The sequence below is a fragment of the Athene noctua genome, chromosome 21 (genome assembly GCF_965140245.1).
Source record: "Athene noctua chromosome 21, bAthNoc1.hap1.1, whole genome shotgun sequence".
In the NCBI taxonomy this organism is placed as follows: Eukaryota; Metazoa; Chordata; class Aves; order Strigiformes; family Strigidae; genus Athene; species Athene noctua.
Window position 1 is genome coordinate 1,880,542 of NC_134057.1, and position 21,141 is coordinate 1,901,682.

At 39.8% G+C, this 21,141-nt stretch overlaps 1 protein-coding gene across 3 annotated transcripts in view; it reads left to right on the forward strand.

The window, feature by feature from the left end:
- Window positions 1–21,141, forward strand: part of PRKG1 (protein kinase cGMP-dependent 1) — a 527,419-nt gene that overhangs the window by 385,758 nt on the left and 120,520 nt on the right. For all 3 annotated transcript variants that reach the window (XM_074924173.1, XM_074924172.1, XM_074924171.1), the window contains exons 6-7: window positions 14,810–14,887; window positions 19,147–19,241. In XM_074924173.1, coding sequence (XP_074780274.1) covers window positions 14,810–14,887; window positions 19,147–19,241 — 173 coding nt within the window. The remainder of the gene's footprint in view (window positions 1–14,809; window positions 14,888–19,146; window positions 19,242–21,141) is intronic.

A 21,141-nucleotide genomic window follows, 5' to 3' on the forward strand; every position in this document is an offset into this window, starting at 1 on the left:
ATATACTCAAAAAAATCTGGTTTTAGGCACAAAATAGATTTAGTCAGTCAAATATTTATCTGTCTTGTCATTGCATGAGAGATTGATGATGTTACTGTTGCAGGGTTAATTCTTGACATGCTTTATCTTTTAGTAATCTCAACCTTTACAGTGTTCTGAATTCATAATGTGATTTGTTTCTTTTTGCTTGCAGCTTCATGTTTCGTTACTAGTTGCACAAAAGCCTGGGATAAGATGTAGGCAGTGGAAAGGTCTGGTAAAATTTTCCTTGTAACAACTTCATAGCAAAGTTCAAATTGGCATGGCTGGAGTTGCATGAGGCTATTTTAACAGTAGTAAGACTGTATCAACAGTGATAAACACTGAATTCTGTACTTAGGGGAGGATATTTTGCATTTCTACATTAAAATATAGTTTTTATCTGAATTTGGCAAGGTCTGTTGTCAAGAAGACAGTTGCAGCCCAGGTTAGGGTGTATGGCTCAAGGCAACTTCTGTTTCCATTGAGAAAAGTTGCTATTGCTATTTAAAATAATAGAGCTTTCAGGTTTTCCCATTTCACTGCACACTCAGTAAAAGTTCACTTGCTGCTTTAATAAATACATTTCAGGCAAACATTTTATCTTGGTTACTCCAGTGTAATTCACTTCCAAAATTCCTCGTAATACAGAGTGCTTGTTGGCAGACTTAGGCGTGGAGTCTGCGTTTGTATGTGGGCAGGCTGAGAAAGCTCTGCTTGTTTTTCCCTTTGTGCAGTTAATGAGAGAGCTCGAGGGAAAAGGAGAATATTTTCTAGCAGCAGTCAAAATCCACAGAGGTATAAAATGGAGTATAAGGTGTAATAGTTGATTCATCTGGTGCTGCAAGCCTCACATGTTAAGTCAGAACTGGTTGTCACCTACACAAACCCTAAAGAATTTGCCAAACTGGAAGCAATTGGTGAATTCGGGTTTTTGAATTGGGCAAATTACCTGTTTCAGTAAAACTCGTCAGAGACTGGCTAAATCAAATGCTTTTCACAATTTTGCTTCCAGCAAAGTTGGTTTCTAGTGACAATTTAAAGAGGGGCATTTGCATATGGAAAGGTAGAGTGTCCTCTTTGGATCAGACCACAAAAAGAAAATATATTTCATTGCAGGTTAGTTGAAGAGTGGCTGAATATGCTTTTTTATTCCTCATGATAGATTAGAAAATTAGTTTGGATCTTCATGGCAATTCAAATAACTTGTCCGAATAAGCATACAAAATTTGGAGCAAATTACGAAAAATATATGAAACAAATATGTTGATTTACATTGCTTACTTCTAATTTCATTTTTGCAAGGAATTGATTGCCGTTTTAATAGTTGTGGAACTGGTCTTTGGATTTATGGAGGGAAATTAACGTTCCACACACAGACTTCCATTTTAAAGAGAAAAACAAATCAGAGCTATTCAGGAAGGGAGACAAGAGCAACTACTTTTCTTGCATTTCAATGAAATTTAATTAAAAACCCAGATACTTAAGTTACTTGTAATTGGAGAGACACTTCATAGTGCTGTGACATAGTGTGATATTGTTTCTTCTTCTATTTCCTCAAAACAAAACTATCAATGTTGATATGCTGTCGTATTGCTGAGGGAGACCTTTCAGTCTTGGTATTTATAAAACAAAAGCACCTTTCCCTTCCCAGTCTATTGATATGAAGCAATCTGCATCACAGCAATGTGTTAATGTTCAAAGTAGGCTGGGATGGGGATTGTTCAGATAGAGATTTCCATTTTACAAAAGCTTATACTCAAAATTAAATGTGTGTGACTGGCTGTGGGCATATAAACTTTTTTCTCATTTATACTTCCAATTTCTATTTGGCAGTTTGATTTCTGCCCCTACCCTGCCCCAAGTCAGCATCAACCCCATGCAACTTGCTATAGAATTTATTTATTCTTTTAACTTGATTTTACTGTTCGCTAGTTTTTAGTTAGGGTAATTGATTAATTAATTGCACCTTGTTGCCTAGGTATCCTTTTTCTTATTACTTATCACTCAGTTAATTCTCTATGTTTCATGTCATTTATCTGTGAATCAGTTATTATTTTAGCTAGCAAGCAAAACTTTGTTTTTTCTACCCCATTTCGCTGACAGCTTGATCTGTGGCCTAATACCACTATCAACTTTCACCTGACTAATTTGCTCTCTCTCGTTATCACCATTATCTCTCATGGGAATAAATCCTATTTTTTCCCTATTGGTTCCTCTCTCATCTTCCTGAGGAACCCTCTTTATTAAACTTCTTCTCCCATTACTCTTTAGACTCTCCCAATATGCTGCTCTCACCCACCTGTATCATCTCTGTGCTGTCTTAATCCTTGAACTACCCCTCCCTGAGTTCTCTGGTTTTGAGGTTTGTCTTGGCCTTTTACCCTCTTCTTCCCCATCTGTATCTCTTTGAACTTTCCAGCTTTTTCAGCATCCTCTCCATCCTCCATTTCTGTGTCTTCTGAAATTCCTGCTTCTTCGCAGAAGATTATCCTGCCCATTAATCTACTTCTATTTCTCTTTTCCTGTTCTTTGCACTTAAGGAAATGAAGCTCTCCCCCACTGACAGCGCTTCTGCAAATGATCTCTTCTGGTGGACTTTTGTGGTGCCAAATCAGTGTGTGGTGGCAAGGCTCAGCTTCCTTCTCTGATCCCCTCATCCTTCCTTTTGCCCTTTCTCATCCTTCAGGCATCTTTACATGTGGTCTTTCTCAAAGAGCATCAGGATTTCCAGTCATCTTTTCACCCACTGACACCTACTTCGTCTCCTCTTTCTCCTATTTTCATGTCAACCTTTGCTATGTATGTATGTGGATAGATAGCCTACTTTCAGTGGCTGCACCTCCAAAAATTAGCACTTCTGAGCTTCTGCTATATTCCTACAAATTTCCTTTATAAAAGGATGTTGGGCTGCAGGCAACAATTCGGGCATATCTTGAACCTCTACTTTACATTCTCCCACTGAGGGAGATTGTCTTTGGCCTGGGGGAGAGCAGGAACAGTGTCAGGCTCGGGGATCAGAAAGGCAGTGGCCCCTGCACCAGCTGGTGACAGCGTTGTACGACTTGATCTGTTTTCCAGGTAGAACCAGACAAACAGATGTTTTCCACAGCGTTGCAGAGAAAAAGTAGCTGAGAGCTGGTGTCCTCCCAGGCTGTTTGCTACTTAGGAACCCTGACTGCTCTCCAAAAACAGTTGTCAGACTGTAATACAGTAACAGTGGGTCTGGAACAAGAGTTAAAATGTGGTTTCTAATGCCTTGTGTCTACTTTTAGAGCAAATTAAGACAGGAAATGTCTTTAGCAATAATGCATTAAACTAAATAATGCTTTTTCAGATTCTCTTTCCTCATCTTTCTCCCTTAAAAGTGCACGGTGCATTTAGGAATCAAAACTGTATTCATTACAAACCTTAATGGACTCATCTACTCCAAATCATCCTGGCTCACAGTCTGTAGATGTCTCATCATCTACTTGATGTTCTGCAACATCCCTTAGTCTTAGTTGGCTGTCTAAAAATCTTTGAAGCTCAACAAATTTAATCTACAAAGGACAGCTTGTACTATTCATCCATTCCCTGAACATGCTCACATTTGCTCAAAACTGTTGGTTTTTAGAGTGGACTGGGAAAGCAACTTGAAAGTGACAGCAGGTGCCTCCTGCCCGAGACATTTTTAGTCATGTCAGATCAGAAGGTTCCAGTAAAGGCAGAGTTGAGCAAAGCTTATGATTATATGGAAGGGGACAGGGGAGCCTCCTTTCACCACAGGACTCTTTGTTGACTTTCAAGGAGTATGAAAGAGAAAATAAGCCCCAGTAGAAAACTGTTCATTTGAAAAAGGCATGGGGATCACAGAAAAGGCATTTCCTCCTGTAACAGTGCCACCCATTGCCTTGGGTGTTGAGGAAGATGCTCAGGAGTGGGAAAAGGAAAGGCCAAAAGCTCCTTCCATCCCGTGTATGTCATCCCTTTTGAGCTCAAGAACTCGGGACAACATTTGACAGATATGGTCCCTTGTGGATTGTGTTGCCTTCTATGTCTCCCTGAAAATTGCACTTGAGCACTGGCTGAAGCCCAGTGGAATCTAGAAGAAAGATGATAAAATCAGAGCGAAAAATACAATGTTGTGTTTTTCATGACTGGGAGATGATACCACTGAAGTTTATCCCTACTTTTTGCCCTTTTCCTTAGTATTGCTTGGTTTAGGGGACTTTGATGAAACATGTTTGTTTAGTGTCAACCCAAATAAATCTCATTTGCATATGTATCTCACAGAAGGTACAAGTGGTCTTATATATCCACTATTTATTACCATGAGGAGAGTTGTGTTAAGGTTGGATGTTCTGGTGCTGAGACCTTTTATGCTGTAAAAGGAAACTGAACTGGTCAGCTGTGCACTCTGGGTCATGGAAATGACAGAGATATGGTGCTGCTGCTTCTTTCCATACAAGAAGTCAACCTTCAGGAAGCTCCTAAATGATCACAACTGTAATGTCATATTTACAGGTCAATGCAAAAGTCTTGAGTTCATGGAGAAAATTTAGCCTGTGTTTCAGAACCGGCAGTTTCACCTAAGGAGTCATCAGAGTTGGAAAAATCACAGTTTGGGGATTGTTTTTTGCTCTAAACTGAGTATTCTGAGTTTCTCTTTTATACAACTTCCATTTTTATTTCCATCAAATATTTTGCCTTGTCCCCAGCAGTGTTGGTGGGTGCTACCCAGAAGCTCATATGGGAAAGGGACCAGTTCCGGCTCAATTTGTGGATGTCTTGTATGTCTGTAGGACACTGAAATTGGAGGAGATTTTGAGAAAAAGGAAGAGAAGGAGGATACAAGCCCCAGCTCCATCCCTACCGATGTCTCATGCTCCCTCCCCTCTGGCTTTCTGCACAGCACGGTGAAATTCAGATTCATGGAACAATAGTGCCAAACCCCAAAAGAAACAGACAGGAAATTAAAGCAATCATTTAACCAAAGAACTTCAAACTAGGAGCATTTATTGCATCTTTACATTTCAGAAAGACCAGAGGACTGTTGTAGAACTCCTGTTTTATTAATTTCATTTTGTACCCAGTGTAGGCTGTACTTGCTTTTGCTTCAGTGAAATTATTGTTGAAGATAGCTCTTTGACTACTCCTGTACATCCTGTTATATTGCTTTCATCTGGAGAAACCAGTGTGATCAAGTTCTCAGAGTCATGTATTATATCTTGATACTGAGGTGCGACACCAACTTTTTTTTTTAGTCTAAGGAAAAGACATTTATTAGCATACCAAGACATTTATTAGCATACCAGTTACTCCTTGTTTGATCTGTAGCTTGTTTTGTTACCAGTCCTCACCTCCTATCTCATGAGGATGTGAACACAACCTTAGCTGAGGACAGATAAACCCACTGTTGGAGTGATTCCTGTTGTTCTGTGCACTGGCCTTGACCCATAGGTGAATTAAGACTATCGCCATTCAGGGGGTGCTTTTGAAGGAATCAGAAGCAATATGTAAACTTCAGAAGTCACCACAATTGGAGAAGACACTCAGACTGTCCAAAATGTGCCCAGGAGCATGTTGTTTTCTTATCGCTGTCACAGTCTATTAAGAATCAGTGAATCAGTGCAGTACAAATGAAATGTTTAGCACAAGGCTTTACCAAGGCAGCAGTGTCCTGTAACTATTACCAAACAGCTTTGACTTTGAAATATATATTCAAACAACTAGTTTGAATTCCAACAGCTTGGTTTTTAAGAAGAAAGAGTTAAGTTTGTAAAGCATTAGTGAGAAAAAGAAAAATTCCCTGCAGAAGATTGTAGCTCGGTTAGAGTCAGCTAAATCTGAAAGTAGGGGTTTGCGACCCCAGGTTGCCATAAGGTCATCCAGAGGTTTCCAGCTCAAGTTCACAACCATTTGGGATCATCATAGAATTGTAGAATGGTTTGGTTTGGAAGGGATCTCAAAGATTATCTAGTTCCAACCCTCCCTGCCATGGATGGTGGAGGTGTGCTGGTACCGCACTAATTCCTGCAGCAATAACCCACCATGGGCCAGTCTGCACTTCCTCATCCCCCAGCGTACGGTGGCAGGTGGACGTGGAATGAGCTGCTCAGCAGCATCCCCTATCTCTTGGGTTTGTCCTTCCTCATCTACTTTCCCAACCCTGTGATCCATAATGATGTTGAATTAAAAGGCAGGAGTTAACCCTCACTTCCCATCGTCCATGCGTCTTTCTTGTATTTTAATTTCCCACTCGCTCAACTTTAGTCAAGCTGTTGTTTGGAGGGATATTGAGACATCTTGAGTGTTAAAAATCAGACCCACCTGCTGCACTTTGATTCATGGGATAAATAAAGAGAGGACCACAATATGATAATTTTGCCCTTTGGCTATTTCAAGGAGCAGCATTTTTAGATAAATCATGGGAGTGAGACACATAGTAAAACCAGGGAAACAAACTTTTATGATTCCTAAGAAATTCAGTACAGAAGACCGATATTAACCTGCTTGGTTTTGTAACATCTTTTTAGCAAATAATTTTTTTTTTTTTTAACTCTATTTTGTTAGCATTGCTGCTGTCATTTCAGACTTCAAAAAATCTTTAAGGCAGAAAGTCCAGAACAGAAACAAAAGTATTTTGAAAGCTGCTATGTTTGGAGTTTTGCTGATCATTCTGTGCATATTTTTTAATACTGTCAGCAAAATAACATATTTAGATGTATTTTTTTAGAAAAAAAATTATACCTTGGGGAGGATGGATTATACAATGAGCACTGTCATCAAACCCATGTACCCTCACTGGTTTAGGTGGTGCAAACCTCGCTGCAGGGAGTAAAACTCCTCATTTCAAAGCTACCTTTGTGTTTCTGTTCCCCTGACGTGACCTTTGGCAGGGTTTTGGCCTCTCGGCACCACAGCTCACATGGGTTATGTAGCACTCCAAACACACAGTCTATTTGCCACCTTTTTCCAAATGTTCTCAGTATAAACACAGCAGTCAAAGGCATCAAGCTGGAGGAAAAATGAGGTTTTTCTGAAGTTTAACCATTGGGTTGGTCTCCAGCATCAAGGTTTCTCCATGAAGCTTGTGTTAACACTTGGCCAGACTTTAAAATCTTCTCATTTTTTGATGGTGGTCAGGAACAGAAGTTCCAGTTGAAGTTGGCGACTGACAGAGTAAGGTCAGTGGACCAAAGCCTTCACTCAAACGTGGGTGCCTGAAGTTGCAAAGCTCATGTTTTCTTTGTGCAGCGGGTGGCGTCCCCTAGCGCGCCATGGAGGAGGACTTCATTGCAACATGGTGGCACGTGAGGAGTGCCAAAAGAAGGGCAAGGCGTCTGGAGTTCTTAGGGTTGGCATGGATGATGGTGGCACAGGGCTAGGTCCTGGAGAGGACCCTTGAGAGGTGTCCGTCTGAGCTGCTCAGCTTTGGCTATTCCCACCAAAGTTTTGGCTCTTTGCTGGGAATTAAGAAAGCTGACTTTTCCTCCAATTAGTGGAATACTGTGAGTTTATGAGCAGTGAGTTGTTTCCATGCACAATGGGGGGTTGTGATAGAAACCTCTCTGGGAAGGACAAGGTGCAGAAATTCATATTTCAAACACGTGTATCTTGTTCTAGCCACGATGTCACCATTGCAATCAAAAAAGAGGAAAAGGAGGAAGGAAATGGGTGCGTGATGCTACATTTGTGTAATGGCTAGAAGAGGAAATTAGTTGCTCAAATAACTTTTCTGAAAGGGGTGGTATCAGGAGAACACTGAGAGCAATCAATCTGGTTTGTACACATGCTCAGCCAAGTGCTTTGTGTCAGTGGGAGGTTTTGATTGGTGAAGACTTGCAGTTTTGGTCTCGGAGAGCACAGTGACTTAAAAAGTAGTTATTGTCAAAATTTGGTGCTCTTTGTTGTTGCAGCTTATGCCTCACTCTTTCTGATTTTGTCAATATTCAATGCAAGGTTAGTGTCGTAAAAATTCAATTACCTCTCGAGAGGCTTTCATGACGTGGGGTATTTCTCCACTCAGGGCTGGGGCGATGCATGGGTTTTCTGGACAGGATGGAGAGTTTCATAAGGCAGGATATTTATGGTTTTTAGAGCGTAATATAACTCGATTGTGTGATGCTCTGTACTTCTGCTAGTTCTTCCATGGGGTACATCCAGCACATCAGGGAGGCTTATCAATGTCTTACCCTATGAAACCCACTGAGTAAACATTTGTTCATTTGTTTTCCCCTTGCCGCTGAGATTTTTTTCTTAGCTTTAAGTAAAATTGGCGGGGGGGGGGGGGGGAGAGATTTCTATAAAGCTGTTATTACTGGGCAAACTGGGGATCTCCAGGAGAGAGGCACTTGTGCTGATAGGCCACACAGGAGAACTTTAAAGAGATGAAGAGCTTCCAAGAGCTGTGTTAATTTAGGTTGCAAGATATATTTTGTGAAAGATTCCAGCTTCTCTGTATTCTGAGGCTGATATTAATCTGAATATGTGAAAGACATTTGGACAGAGTTAGTACATGCATTGGATTAAAATCTCGCTCTAGTATTGCATAGAAACTGTCCTTGTTTAGGGTTTGGTTTTGTTTTTTTAAACAACTTTATTTCATTTTTATCTTTTTTTCTAAGGGGAAATCTGATACCTAGAATTCAGTGTGTTTGATGTATGTTGGTTATTCACTTGTCTGCATCTCTCTTGGACCCACCAAACAGCTTTAATTTATACTTGAGAAACTTTTTTCTAAGAAACCTGATTTATTTCACTCCAGTAGTGTAAATTCAACATGCTTAGGCTTTCACCCTAAATATTAAAAACTGAGATAGTTGAAGATGATGGTAATGTTGACAGCAGTGGAGAGCTTAGGGATGGGAGCAAGATGCAGTGTTCACGATCCCATTTCAGATGTTGAACTTCTTGCACTTCCTAAAGTTAAGATAAATGCAAGTCTGCTATTCTGTCTGTGTTGTCTGAATTGCTTTTAAAATCAAGGTGTTGGTTTGGGGGAGTGGGGAGAGTATTTATCAATAAGATAAGAAATAAGATCTGGCAGCGTCTTCCCATTGCTGCTTGCTACAACAGGGCTGCACCAGGAGTACAAACACATCACTGGTGTCACTGGGATAGATCTTGGCTTGTCGATGGCCAGCAAGGTGAACGAGCCAGAAACATTCATGCTGGTTTTTCATGTCTTGCCTAGAAATTATTTTAAATTTCATTCAGTTAAAAAGCCATGTATTGACCCCATAATCCATCAAAAATGCTAATTAAACCCATCCTCTCCAGCCTTCCTGATGTTACATGATGTTATGTGATACAGAAGCATGAAGGGAAAGACTTGTCCAGATGAGTGTAGCTCCCACAGATGAGATCTAGCCATTTCCAATGTTATTTAGTTGAACTCAATGATCCCTTTAAGTTCTTGTTGAGAAAATGAGGATTATAAAGGAAAACAGATCATTACACAGGTCTCCTTGTTGAAAAGGTTTTCTAGTATGCTGTATTAGATGGTAACAGGCCAATTAGATTTTTAAAAAAAACAAACCAAACCGAAAATTGAACAACTGTTAGTTCAGCTCCTTAATTTTGTGTTAACCACAAAAAAATGTTTGAAAAAAATCCCAGGTATTGTTAAAAATAAAGGTGCTCCTGATCCTGAAAACTCATATTTAACACTGTACAAGAGACCAGAAACTGGCAGTTCTCTAGGGCAAGGATCCAAGAGCTAACAAGTTGGTGTTATGCAGAATTTTCAGGGGGAAAAGAAAGGATTTATAGAGAAATAAAAGTTGAGGAGTCAGAGGATGTGCTGGTCTGAAGTGCTGGAAAATCTCTGCTGACACTGTGCTGACTTATGGCAGTTGAGAAATGCTACAGGGACTTTGAAATACTAATTGGGCTGGCTCTCTAATTTTATTTTTTTCATTTTCCCTCCTCCTGTCAGGCTTGCCTCGGTGTCCATAAAATAAATTTAAAGGAAATTTGAGTTTATGTAATACATATATGACTTTCTCTTGCTTATACTTATTTCAGGTTTGTTTCTTATTAAAACATTTTGGCTAAGGACCTGTTCTTATTTCCCTGAGAAAGCTAATTAGAGCTTTCTCTTTTTTTTTTTCTTTTTTTTTTTTTTTTTAACTGCCTGACACATTCTTTCTGTAAATATAATGCTCTGGCTTTTAGTTAAGAGCTGAGCTCTATTGGAAAGACTTGGAATCTTTAGTTTACAAGTATTTAAATGCTTATAGGAGTTAAAGCATATAGAGGGCAGATACTGAAATCAAAGCTATGAATATTAATGGAAGGATTAAAACTTTCTTTTTAAGGAAACCTTCAGTCATTAATTTTGGATGTTTTGCATGTGCCAAAAAAAGCAGAAAAAACAAGGCACTTTTTTTAAATCACATATTTTTTATTTTATGACTTATTTTCTTAGGAAGAAACCTCTTATTGAAGTACGTAACTATCTTCTGCGAAACACGAGTGTTTGGGTCACAAGCTTGACTTGCACTCCATCCCCATGGATATCCCTGCATTGCTAAGGGTGCAACCCCTTACTGGTTTAAACTGGGAACATTTTTTGTTATATAGGAAAATGGGGCACTAGGGGGCCAGGAGTTTATTCAGGAGGTGATAAAGCATCTCTCACTCCACAGAGAAGTACCTTCAGGGCCTGACATTACTTTATAAAACAACAGCATAGTTAGCATGACAAATGTTCTAAATTTTGTAGCATTTATAATTCATCGAAGCTGAGCCTTTATCCCTGTTTGTCAAAGTTTATAAAATATGCATTTATGGCTTGCTGGTGTATGAGGGTTCCCAGCATTAAATTCTTGGCTTTATCATCCCTGTTTTCTTGAGCACTGACTTTCTCAGACTTTGATGCTAAACTGGGACCTCGATGCCGTAGCTTACAACCTTTTTTTCCCCCCTGCACACACAAGACCTTTGTAACTGTTAGCTTTGCTGCCTGGTCATCTCAACCTTGGCAGGTCATACAGGTGTATTTCTTCAGCCTGTGTTTCTATTCAGGTTTTCTCCGTTTCATTTTTATGCTGGATTTCAGCTCTGGTTTTCTGCTGAAGAGAAGAAAATGTAAGAATGGTTAATGTAGTCTCGTCAACTCTTCCAGCTAGGAATTAATTTCTGTGTTTTGCTTTAATTTTGTTGTGACCTGAAGGAACTACATCTTAAGAAGTACACTTAAAAACCTATGTGACGCTTAAGTTTCAGTGAAATCTCTCTGATATATTAAATTAGCTTTCATCACTAAACTTTGGTATTGCCTCTGAAAACAGAGTATTCTTTCCAGAGTCCATTTCTCTTGGGAGAAAATTCTAAAACTCCCAAAAATTCAAGTTCTAAGCCCAAATCTGGGGTGCGGCACTAGTTGAATAATTTTTTAATTCATTTGTGACTGCAAAGGTGGGGTAGAAATATTTAATACCTATCTTAAAGGCATTCTGGAAATTCTTTGACCAGTACATACAGGGCTTTGAAGCTAGAATTTAAGAAAATGCCAACAAATTTTTATTCACTCCATTGGAAGGATCCCCTTCAACGCAGTCTGGCTTCCAACAGCTTGCTAAAGCTCAGCCATTGATTTTAATCTTGCAAATGCAAGTCCAGAAAGTGGTGGGGTCAGTCTAAAGCTAGTAAAGACACATTGAACCCACTTTCTTTACTGCTTTTATTTTTGTGATTTTAATTCAAATGTTACTCCTTTGTGCCACCACACCATTGCAAAGCTGTAGGAATTGATTTTCCTGAGATTGTTCTTGGACTGGTTTTCTCTAGATGAAATGGATCTTGTATTGCTAAAATATAAGCTATACCATGAATATGTGCAACATTTGCTGAAGTGCTTCTTCAGATGACTTTGTGTAATGGTACTGTATGTACCTGAGAATATATTTCTACCTTATACATGGCTGGTTAAAAGCAGGAGGCTTAGAATTATTTTTATTTGCCTGTTTCCTAAGTGAGCAGTTATGGATTTTGCCTGTTTTGCACAGTGCTTTCAGTCTAAACGGACAGAAATAATTTCATTAAAGGGCGAAGCACACGGATGAGTTGATTTCTGTTAGAAAAGGACAGTTTAAGAGGAGGAGCATTGTCAGAGGATGGGGAAGGACAGGTTGATTCAAGCAAGAAGAATTGTTGTAAAGCCAGGTGGAATTAGCTGTGAAAGAAATGGGCTGAAATGCATAAAGTCGAAGATGTGGACTACAGGAAGGGCATGGAGAAAGGTGCCAATGAGGAGGAGGTCAAGCAAAATGAAAGCTCTGCATGATCGGGCACTCAAGGAAGGACTAGTGGAATATAATTTGAAGGTTGGAAGAAGGACTTGCAGTATTTTGAATGAAATTAGAACCCAGAAAAAAAAAAAAAAATGGTAGGCAAGAGATGCTAAAGAGGCAGCTTTGGATCCTTCAGAGCTGGAATTTGTTCTCCTTTCATTCCTTGTGGGGAAGCCTGGGTGGAAAGGCTGGGAGGACTTATGGATGGGAAGGTTGGGAGGACTCCCAATGTGGAAGTGTTCAAAGGCAGGTTGGATGCAGCTTTGAGCAACCTTATATAGTGGAAGGTGTCCCTGCCTGTGGCAGGAGGGTTGGAACTAGATGATCTCTAAGGTCCCTTCCAATCCAAACTTTTCTACAATTCTATGATTCTATGACTCATGGATGGGAATGGTTGAGAGGACTCATGGGTGGAAATCAGATATGGACCAGGACTGAATCTCAGTGCTAAGCGGTTGGTGCAGTTGTAACTGGTGACTAAGACCAAGAAATGGCCTTTTAGGAAGAAGGTTTTGCCATGTTGAATGAGTTATTTGGCCACAAGTTGAGAGTCAGCTCTAAGGCAGTATCAACTGAAAATTGCACAAAAGTCATAGAAGCAGCAGCAGTTTTATATATCTAATGAATATAGGTTGCCTGTCCTAAAATTGGAAACCTTCTGATGAGTATTTTCAGTCATTAGGTTTTTGGGTGCCTGGAAGATTCCACATGAGAGGGAATCGTGCCAACACCTTATAAAATCAGGCCCTTTGAAGGAGTGTCAACCTGGATGCTCAGAAATGTGCATCCTCAAAATCTTCTATCCAGAAACACCCCACCTAAGAAGTAAAACTCTGCAAGTTTGTGTCCACACTCTCCTCCAGGCTTTTCCTCCTCTTCCCACTCTGGCACACGGAAATAGGAAAAATCCTGTGGTTTTTAGATCCATTGGAGCCCGTTAAGGATCTGGGCAACTCAGAAGTTAGTTTTCCTGATCTACCTTCTCTGGTCCTTTTTCTGAAGACTGGCATGGTAATATTCAGTATTTGTAATTCTAATAGAGAACTTTATTTTTTATTTATTAATCTCCTGGAGACTCTGAAGAATATTAATACTAACATACTGCTTTGACTTTCTGATTTTATTTACCCAGATTTATTTTTAGGGTCGTGTAAGCACCCACAGCTGTGTTTTAAAGAGCTAACCTAATTAATTCTGTATTATAGTTCACTTAGATATCTTCTTTTTTTTTTTTTCTAGGACAATTACTTTTCATTAATATCTCCATATGCGCAGCACTGCCAGACCAAGGAGTTTTTTTTTCTCAGATGCATTTACATGAGCCTCTAGCTATTTGTTTTCATGTTGAATTCTGTTTTCAGTCTATGACACCAAAAAGGTTGAGTGTAAAAAATAAATCAATAAATACAGGTCAATAAAATACCCTTAAAAGAAAATATCTCAATCTTATCCACATTCTAGGATTCTGGTTAATTACTCTGTCTTAGCTCAAATCCATCCTTGCTGTTGTTTATACATTCTTTTGGATTAAGAAATCTGGCGGTCTTCTCTGGGGCTTTGTTCTTTAGTTTAGCTTCAAACAACACCCAAGCCAGAACACGAGGCATTTTTGGGGAGGTTTTGTCACAAATCGGTGCAGAACTCATGCCTGCAGCTCTCTGCAGGGTCTTGATTAAAAAAACCCAGCAGTCATTTGTCCAGTAGGAGATGTAGGTGAAGATGTTGAATGGGAAGCTCTTGGCATTCCCCTGCCTCTGCTTGCTATTGAACTGATGACTGTTGAATTTGCAGGGGGCAGGACATCTCTGAAGAAAATGCCAGCGTTTGGGGGGTGAGGGTGGGGGGTGTTAAATATAAATCTAGAGTCTTTATTTAGAAAATACTGGCTTTTATTTTTTGGGTGATGTATAAATGCATACTGATTTTGATGGGGTAATACAAGGGATGAAGCTATCCTATTAAGTTTAGATGCAAGCATTGATAAGATGTGACATAAATTTAGCAAGAAATAATACAAAAATAAGCCAAAAAGATGGATTAAACTACTATAATAACAAGTGAGGAGCAAAAATGATTTATTGAATAAAGCCCTTGCTAGCAAAGCTGGAAAAACACCCAAACCAACAAAAAAAAAAGAAAAAAAAGGAGAACTATTTTTACAACAGGCATAGTATTGCAGTTTAGTTCATGTACCATATTCTCTGTTGGAAATTCCTCTTTCTGGTTTGCTTCATATAAATGGCTTTGGGCTGTGAGGATAATTCATCTGGGCAAAAGCTGGCACTAGCACTCTAAGAAGAAAAATGGGCAAGCCATAAACAGTTTCATTTTAATTATTATATTCCTTGACACTGGGCAATTTTTAAATCATGGCCAGTGTCAGACCAGGATAAAATTGGTACCAGGGTTATGTTTCCATAAGCATTATCTTGCAAAACTGACAAACAATCTGCTGAATAGCAGTGGCTGATTCTGTTTGTTCATCTTAATTTATTTTTTTTTTCTTACAGACGCACTATGAAAGTGGAGAGTACATTATACGGCAAGGTGCTCGAGGGGACACTTTCTTTATAATCAGCAAAGGAAAGGTAAGTTGACACCCTTCGAAGGCAAGTGGGATGATGGCAATGATGGCGATGATGTGCTCTCAAAATTCAGCACCAGCCAGAGCTTTCTCTTTCCTCTCCCTGAGGCACAAATGTTGCAACACTTGACATTTAATTAAACTTCTTGGTGCTGTATCAGTAGGGCAGAGTGGCCTGAAGGGGAAAAAATAGATCTCATGCTGTTTTACACATGTGCTCACAGTGAAGACTTTGGGGTTGAAAACAGTTGTTGAGTCTCTCAGTAAATGACCGAAAAGCTCATTTTTTTTAATAGTATACCCTACAATACTCAATGTTTTCTTCGCTAAGTATCCCTCTGACGTCCAGACTTCATTCCCATGGCTATTCTCAGCTTCTCCAAATTAAATAATAGGAAGCCAGAGAAGTCTGAGCTCTCTCCTACAGGGGAAAAAAAAAAAAAAAAAAAAAAAAAGTTTAATTTTCTGTTCAACTGCTCACAGGGAAAATATGCTTTTTGACCTCCTTTCCCATAAAACTGTGATGGGATTTCATAGAATGGGTTTTTTCTTTCCATTCAACTTTCGTTTTTTAAATTTTTTTAGCTGGCCTAATACTACTACACTTGAGAAACATTTGGCTTTTTTCCATGTAGCAGGAAGGAGATATTCAAGGGAATACACAGTGATTTCCCACTGCAGATGAGATGTGATAGATTGAAAGTAAACACAAATGGATAAATATGCTTGATAGCAGGCCAACCTGAGCCTCCTGGTTCTGACGTTTGCACCAAGACATACATTAACACTGTCCTTGCATAATTAAGGGTAGGAAAAACTCCATGGCATCTGTAGAGGAAAAATGTGGGTGTCGTATATACCATTGGGTTGTCTTCTGAGGCAGCTGTCAGCTCTCAGGTACTAAAACTAGATTTTCAACGTCATCTTCCACTTTCTATCTCTGGGAGCCAATCTTCATCAGAAGGAAAAAAAAAAAAAGGTCTTTTCAGATGAATAAGATAGTCATAGACTAGTTTCTGAAATTAAGATAATCATGGACTGCAGAAATCCAAATTTAATGGTATTCCCTCATGCCCTTCGGCTTCCCTCCAGTCTGAAGTGGTATTTCCTCTTGTCCCAGAATAAGGACAACCATAATTCACACTTCAATTCCTTTTTTTTTTTGTTATTTTACCCTTTTTTAGTGGGTAAAAATAATGGGAGGGTGAGCCTCCCTCCCCCACTGAGTGCTTCAAGCCCTCCTTACCATGTTGGCCAGCCTGTTGGCAACAATGCTTTTGCCCCACTTGATCAGGTGGATCCCATCCCTCCCTAGCAGTTCTCAATCTCCAGAGAGAGTCCTTTGGTTGTAAAAAGCAAATCCCTGTTGTTGACACCAGCTGGGCAACTAGTTGTTGACCTGCATCTCCTTAAGCTCTTAACATCACCTGCAGGAAGAGGGAGAAAACCACCCATGCCCTTCACCATTGCTCCATAGCTCTGTAGTTCTGCTTGAGATGCTCCTTGGCTTTGTCCCTGGCCTTTGCTACTTTATCTTACTATGACAGCTGATGGCTAGAAAAAGGGAGCTAAAATAAAACAACACACATGGGGTTGCTGAGAAATTCCCAGATCCTCAGCTGAATGCTGGTGGCTTGACAGAAATTCCTCCAGGGACAGTTAAATTCTGTCCCATTTTCTCTTCCAAGCTTACTGAATTGCAAAAGAGATATCAGCAACTGATAGAAGATGGATGGAGTTGGAGAGTGTTTAATTTTAATGCCTATATAGGGATGTAAAAGCTACACAGGGGATGTAATAACTAACCCATGTTAAGGTTACAGCCCACGATAGGAGGAATGGAACCCCAGCAGTGAAACATGGAATAAATAGCAATGAAATGTAAACTTAACAAATCAGTGTATGCTGCCTGGGACTTTCTGAAGCAGGGGCATATAATGTCCCATGTCCCATGCTTAAACCCAACCCAGGCAGCTCTTAATAAGCCAGCAAAAATGCTGGCAGCAGCTCACATACCTGGGACCTCACGTGTAATTTCTTCATTGAGCAGCATCGCCTGAGTGTTATCGGTGAGAGCTACTTCGAAAAACTCTGCCTTGACTTTTATGTCAGAGTATCTGCAGTGACAGTCAAGTGAACAGAGAAGATTATTTACATTTCTGAGCGCAGGTCTTCTCTCAGAAATGCTTAGAAATACTTCTGCTCCCTTTTCTTTCAGCACATGCTCCATGGATAGCTCTTTTAGGACCAAAATCCTTCTTCCTTTTTTCTCCGCTGCACTTGATCCCACTCCTGAGCTCGTTTACTTTACTTATTTTAGTGTGTTTCCTTGAGTCCAAGTGAATAGAAATCAAAAGTGTGTTCAAAACACCCTGCGTGCAGAAATCTGTTGAATAACATGTCGGATTAAAACATCTCAGTCTCTTCTGCTTGCGAAGTGCTGCTGCTCCGTGCCTGCTCTGTACCTTGCCTTCACCCGGGCACGAGGTGTGCCTTGCTGGGCCACTGTACACCATTTTCCCTTTAAAAGCCATGGTGTGGCACCAATTTAATGCCAGATCATGTGGGTTCTTCATTGGGGCTGAGGCTATTCAAATGGCTCATTGCTTTGAACCACATGGAAATCACACTCCCATAATCCCTTAGCACTTAGTATCAGTGGAGGTCAAGGAGAAAGAGCTTAAATCTGCCTTAAAGTTCCTTTTGTTTGCCCATGGTTTTCTTTTTTCATTAGCTACACATGTTCCTGGCTCACCGTTACGCATTCCCTACCCTCATCTGATCTTTGATGAGTCACTGCAAATGTTAAATGTAGTGTGATGTAGACTTGAGGGCTCATTAATGACTCAAACCCACTGGTTTTACCATGCATAAAAGAGATGGGAGAAGGTGTGGGCCACAATTGTAAATTTAGTAGCTAAATTAAACTGGAATGTCTCTAAATCCAAAAGGATATGTCTGACATCCCAGATTTTGGCTCTGTGAATTTGCATTTGTGAAAGCTCTGATTAAAGCTAAACAGCCTGAAAAGGAGAAGTAGATGAGAGATTTTCCCATATATGTGAGGCACCTCCAGAAAGTTGTTCATCCCAATTAAATTTTGGCAACTCGGGCTTTGGAAATGCTTGTCCCTCTACACTGACCATAGACAGAGACTGCACAACTAGATTTATAGATGGTTAGTGTTGGGAGAGGTGATCCCCACCATGCACTGATAGCAGGGGGTTGTATTTCACCTGCCTTCTCATAACATAAGAGGTATGACTTACCTCTGATAACAGCTGCAAAGGAAGAAATATTTCTCATAGAAATTCATCTTTCATGTAGCCCTTTGCATCCTTGGTATGTCATGCCATCCTCAGCACCCAGCATGATGTCAGGGGCTGGGATTTATATCCCACACTGGCACGGGAAACCAGAGCCAAGGGTGTTCAGATGATCAATTACTGTTTTTCTTCTGAAATCATTTCAGAAAAGAAAAGGACCTCCTAGCAATAGGAAATCATCACTCACAGATGTGAAGTCATCTTCCTGTTGTTGCAGTGCCAGTTTCTTCAATTTAGGATTATACTTGGTTATATTACCCCTGGTTTTACAGTGGGTCAGAAAGACAATCTGCTTTCTAGCAGCAGTAATTGCTTTTCTCTTTCACCGCAAAAACAAAATATTAAAAAATAAAATAGTATTTTCCTTTAAACTTCAATGAAAATACTTGATTTTTGCTCCAGCTAGTTATCCCCTTCCTGAATGTGAGAGATAGTAAAAAGAAGAGAAGACATCCTGTAATGCTCCAAACTGTTTCATTTCAATTATGTCAAAGTATAGATTATTTTTGTTATTCCTTTCCCTTAAATGAACTTAGCAACACAAGAAATCATGTGGAACAAAGCTAACAGAAGTCTATGCCATGTGTCTGTCTGATACACAGTAAATATTTGGAACCTATTTCTGCTGCTGGCTCCGTACAGGCAATGACTGTACTTGTGCAGCCAACTCCATGTTTAGAGTTAAAACCTTCAAAAAACCACAAGTATTGCATTTTTGCAAGAGTAGGTACCTTAGTGGAAAACAGCTGCTCATTTTCTTGGATGGTTGGTTGGTGATGATGAGGGAAGAGTGCAGGACTCTGGAGAATTACGTGGTTCCCAGAGGACATATGGGCTGGAGCTTTCCTTGAGAGATCCTGATGAATCCCTCTCTGAACAAATAGCTTTTCTTTGTTAAAAGTATTCTAAATGCTGGGGGTGTTTGGCTTTTCAACAGGTGAATGTTACTCGTGAAGACTCCCCCAGTGAAGATCCGGTCTTTCTCCGAACTCTGGGGAAGGGAGATTGGTTTGGAGAAAAAGCCCTTCAAGGGTAAGTGCTCTTTATGATGTAGCTCTTATGTTGAGAAAATTTTTCAAGGACTTTTTCAGCCTTCAGAGGGCTCTTGCAATTTGGAAAGAGATTGCAAGTGGGTTTATGCTTGTGGAGTCGGGCATTGTCATTTGGTGTTGCATGTTGCAAGGAGACGTTTCTTTGCAGAAGGGGCTGTTGGGCGTTGGAATGGGCTGCCCAGGGCAGGGGGGGAGTCCCCATCCCTGGAGGGGTTGAAGAGTCGGGCTGACCCAGCGCTGAGGGGTCTGGTAGAGTTGGGAACGGTCAGTGTGAAGTTAATGGTTGGACTGGAGGAGCTTCAAGGGCTTTTCCAGCTGAGAGGATTCTGTTAATTCTGTGATTCTGAGGCTGCTCCTTAATGGGGAAATAAGGTTTGTTTGGCATTTGAGTGGCAAAATGTAGATCTTCCTGTGTCTGTTGCCATCAGAAAGTAGTTTACCTTTGCACTGTCTTGCCTGACCATGCATTTGAAGGTCAAAATATGTGGTGTTTTACAACTCTGGAATATTTTTCATGTACAGTAAGAATATAATTGTGGTCTTCTTGATGGCCTAGATGGCTGAAGGCAGGGCGGTGATGGTGGTTTTTAAATTGTTGTATTGTGTGTATGTGATTTTGGTGGAAGTGGGAATTGTATGTGAGTGACCTGTTTTATATAAACATTTTGCTTTGGGGATGAACTAAAAGAAGAGAAACTGTAAATCCATATTCAGCGGGTGATTATTATCAAAACCACGCTTTATTTCCATAGGGTGGAATAAGAATAGGAATTGCAAAATATGTGCTTTAGGCAGGAATTTGGGGCACCCATTCATCTTAATGGACAAACACACATCTCATGCTGGATACTTATCTGTACATAAGAGCTCTCGGGCTTCTCTTTGATGCTGTGGCTTCTCTTGGATGCTGTGATAACATGTTCAATCCCTCCTAAATCAGCCTTCTTCCAAAAAGAAGGCAGCAGAACATTTGAAAGCCAAATTTCTTGTCACTTCTAGCTAGCCAGGGAGATGTATGCAGCACAAAACTTGAGTCTTGCCCCTGCAAATCTATACCTTCATTATAAAATATGGTTATCCAGTTAATGCCCTTACTTAGTTACTTTTCTAATACTAGCATGGAGATGAACTGTAATTTTAAATTTCCCCCTACAAACACATAAGATAGAAACCCTTTTTTTGTTCCTTTGTTTAGAGGGGCACCAAAACTTGACGCTTAGAGCTGGTATGTTTTTGAAACAGCACCAAATATATTGTGACATCTACTCTAATAGTGAAAGCAGGCAATAGTATGCCAAAAAAAATTATCTTTTGAAGAACAGATAATATGGGAAAGAAAAGGTATTTCATATCTTGCCTCCCTAAACACTTTCAGTGACACGCAGCACCACCATGATGAGAATTTCTCAGCATCTCAAGTGCAGTATTTTGGCTGTCAGGCTCAAACTGTGATTAGTTAATTTACAATAAATACTTGTCCGTGTATATTTACATAATAACTTCGATCTTCTGAAACTAAACAGATGCTTAATAACTGAGACTATGTTCTCAACATGCAAGGCAAGGATAATGCTGATTTATTTTTTTGCTAGGGAGACAGAATACCTGAAGTACCATACCTCCAGTTTACTAATAAGCTCAGTAGTTATGTAGCTGGATTTAAATTGAATAGTATGAACATACTGTAATGTAAAGCATCCAGCAGCTCAACAAATTGATAATAAATTACTATCTTTTAGGACTGTGTAAGATATCACTGTTCAGAAACTTGGGAAACCTTCAGGATCTTTCTACTACTGTAAAATACAATTATGGCTGAGAACTCGAGAAAAAAATCAAATTTTTAGTGTATATTCTTTACTTTTTCATCTTTGACTAAT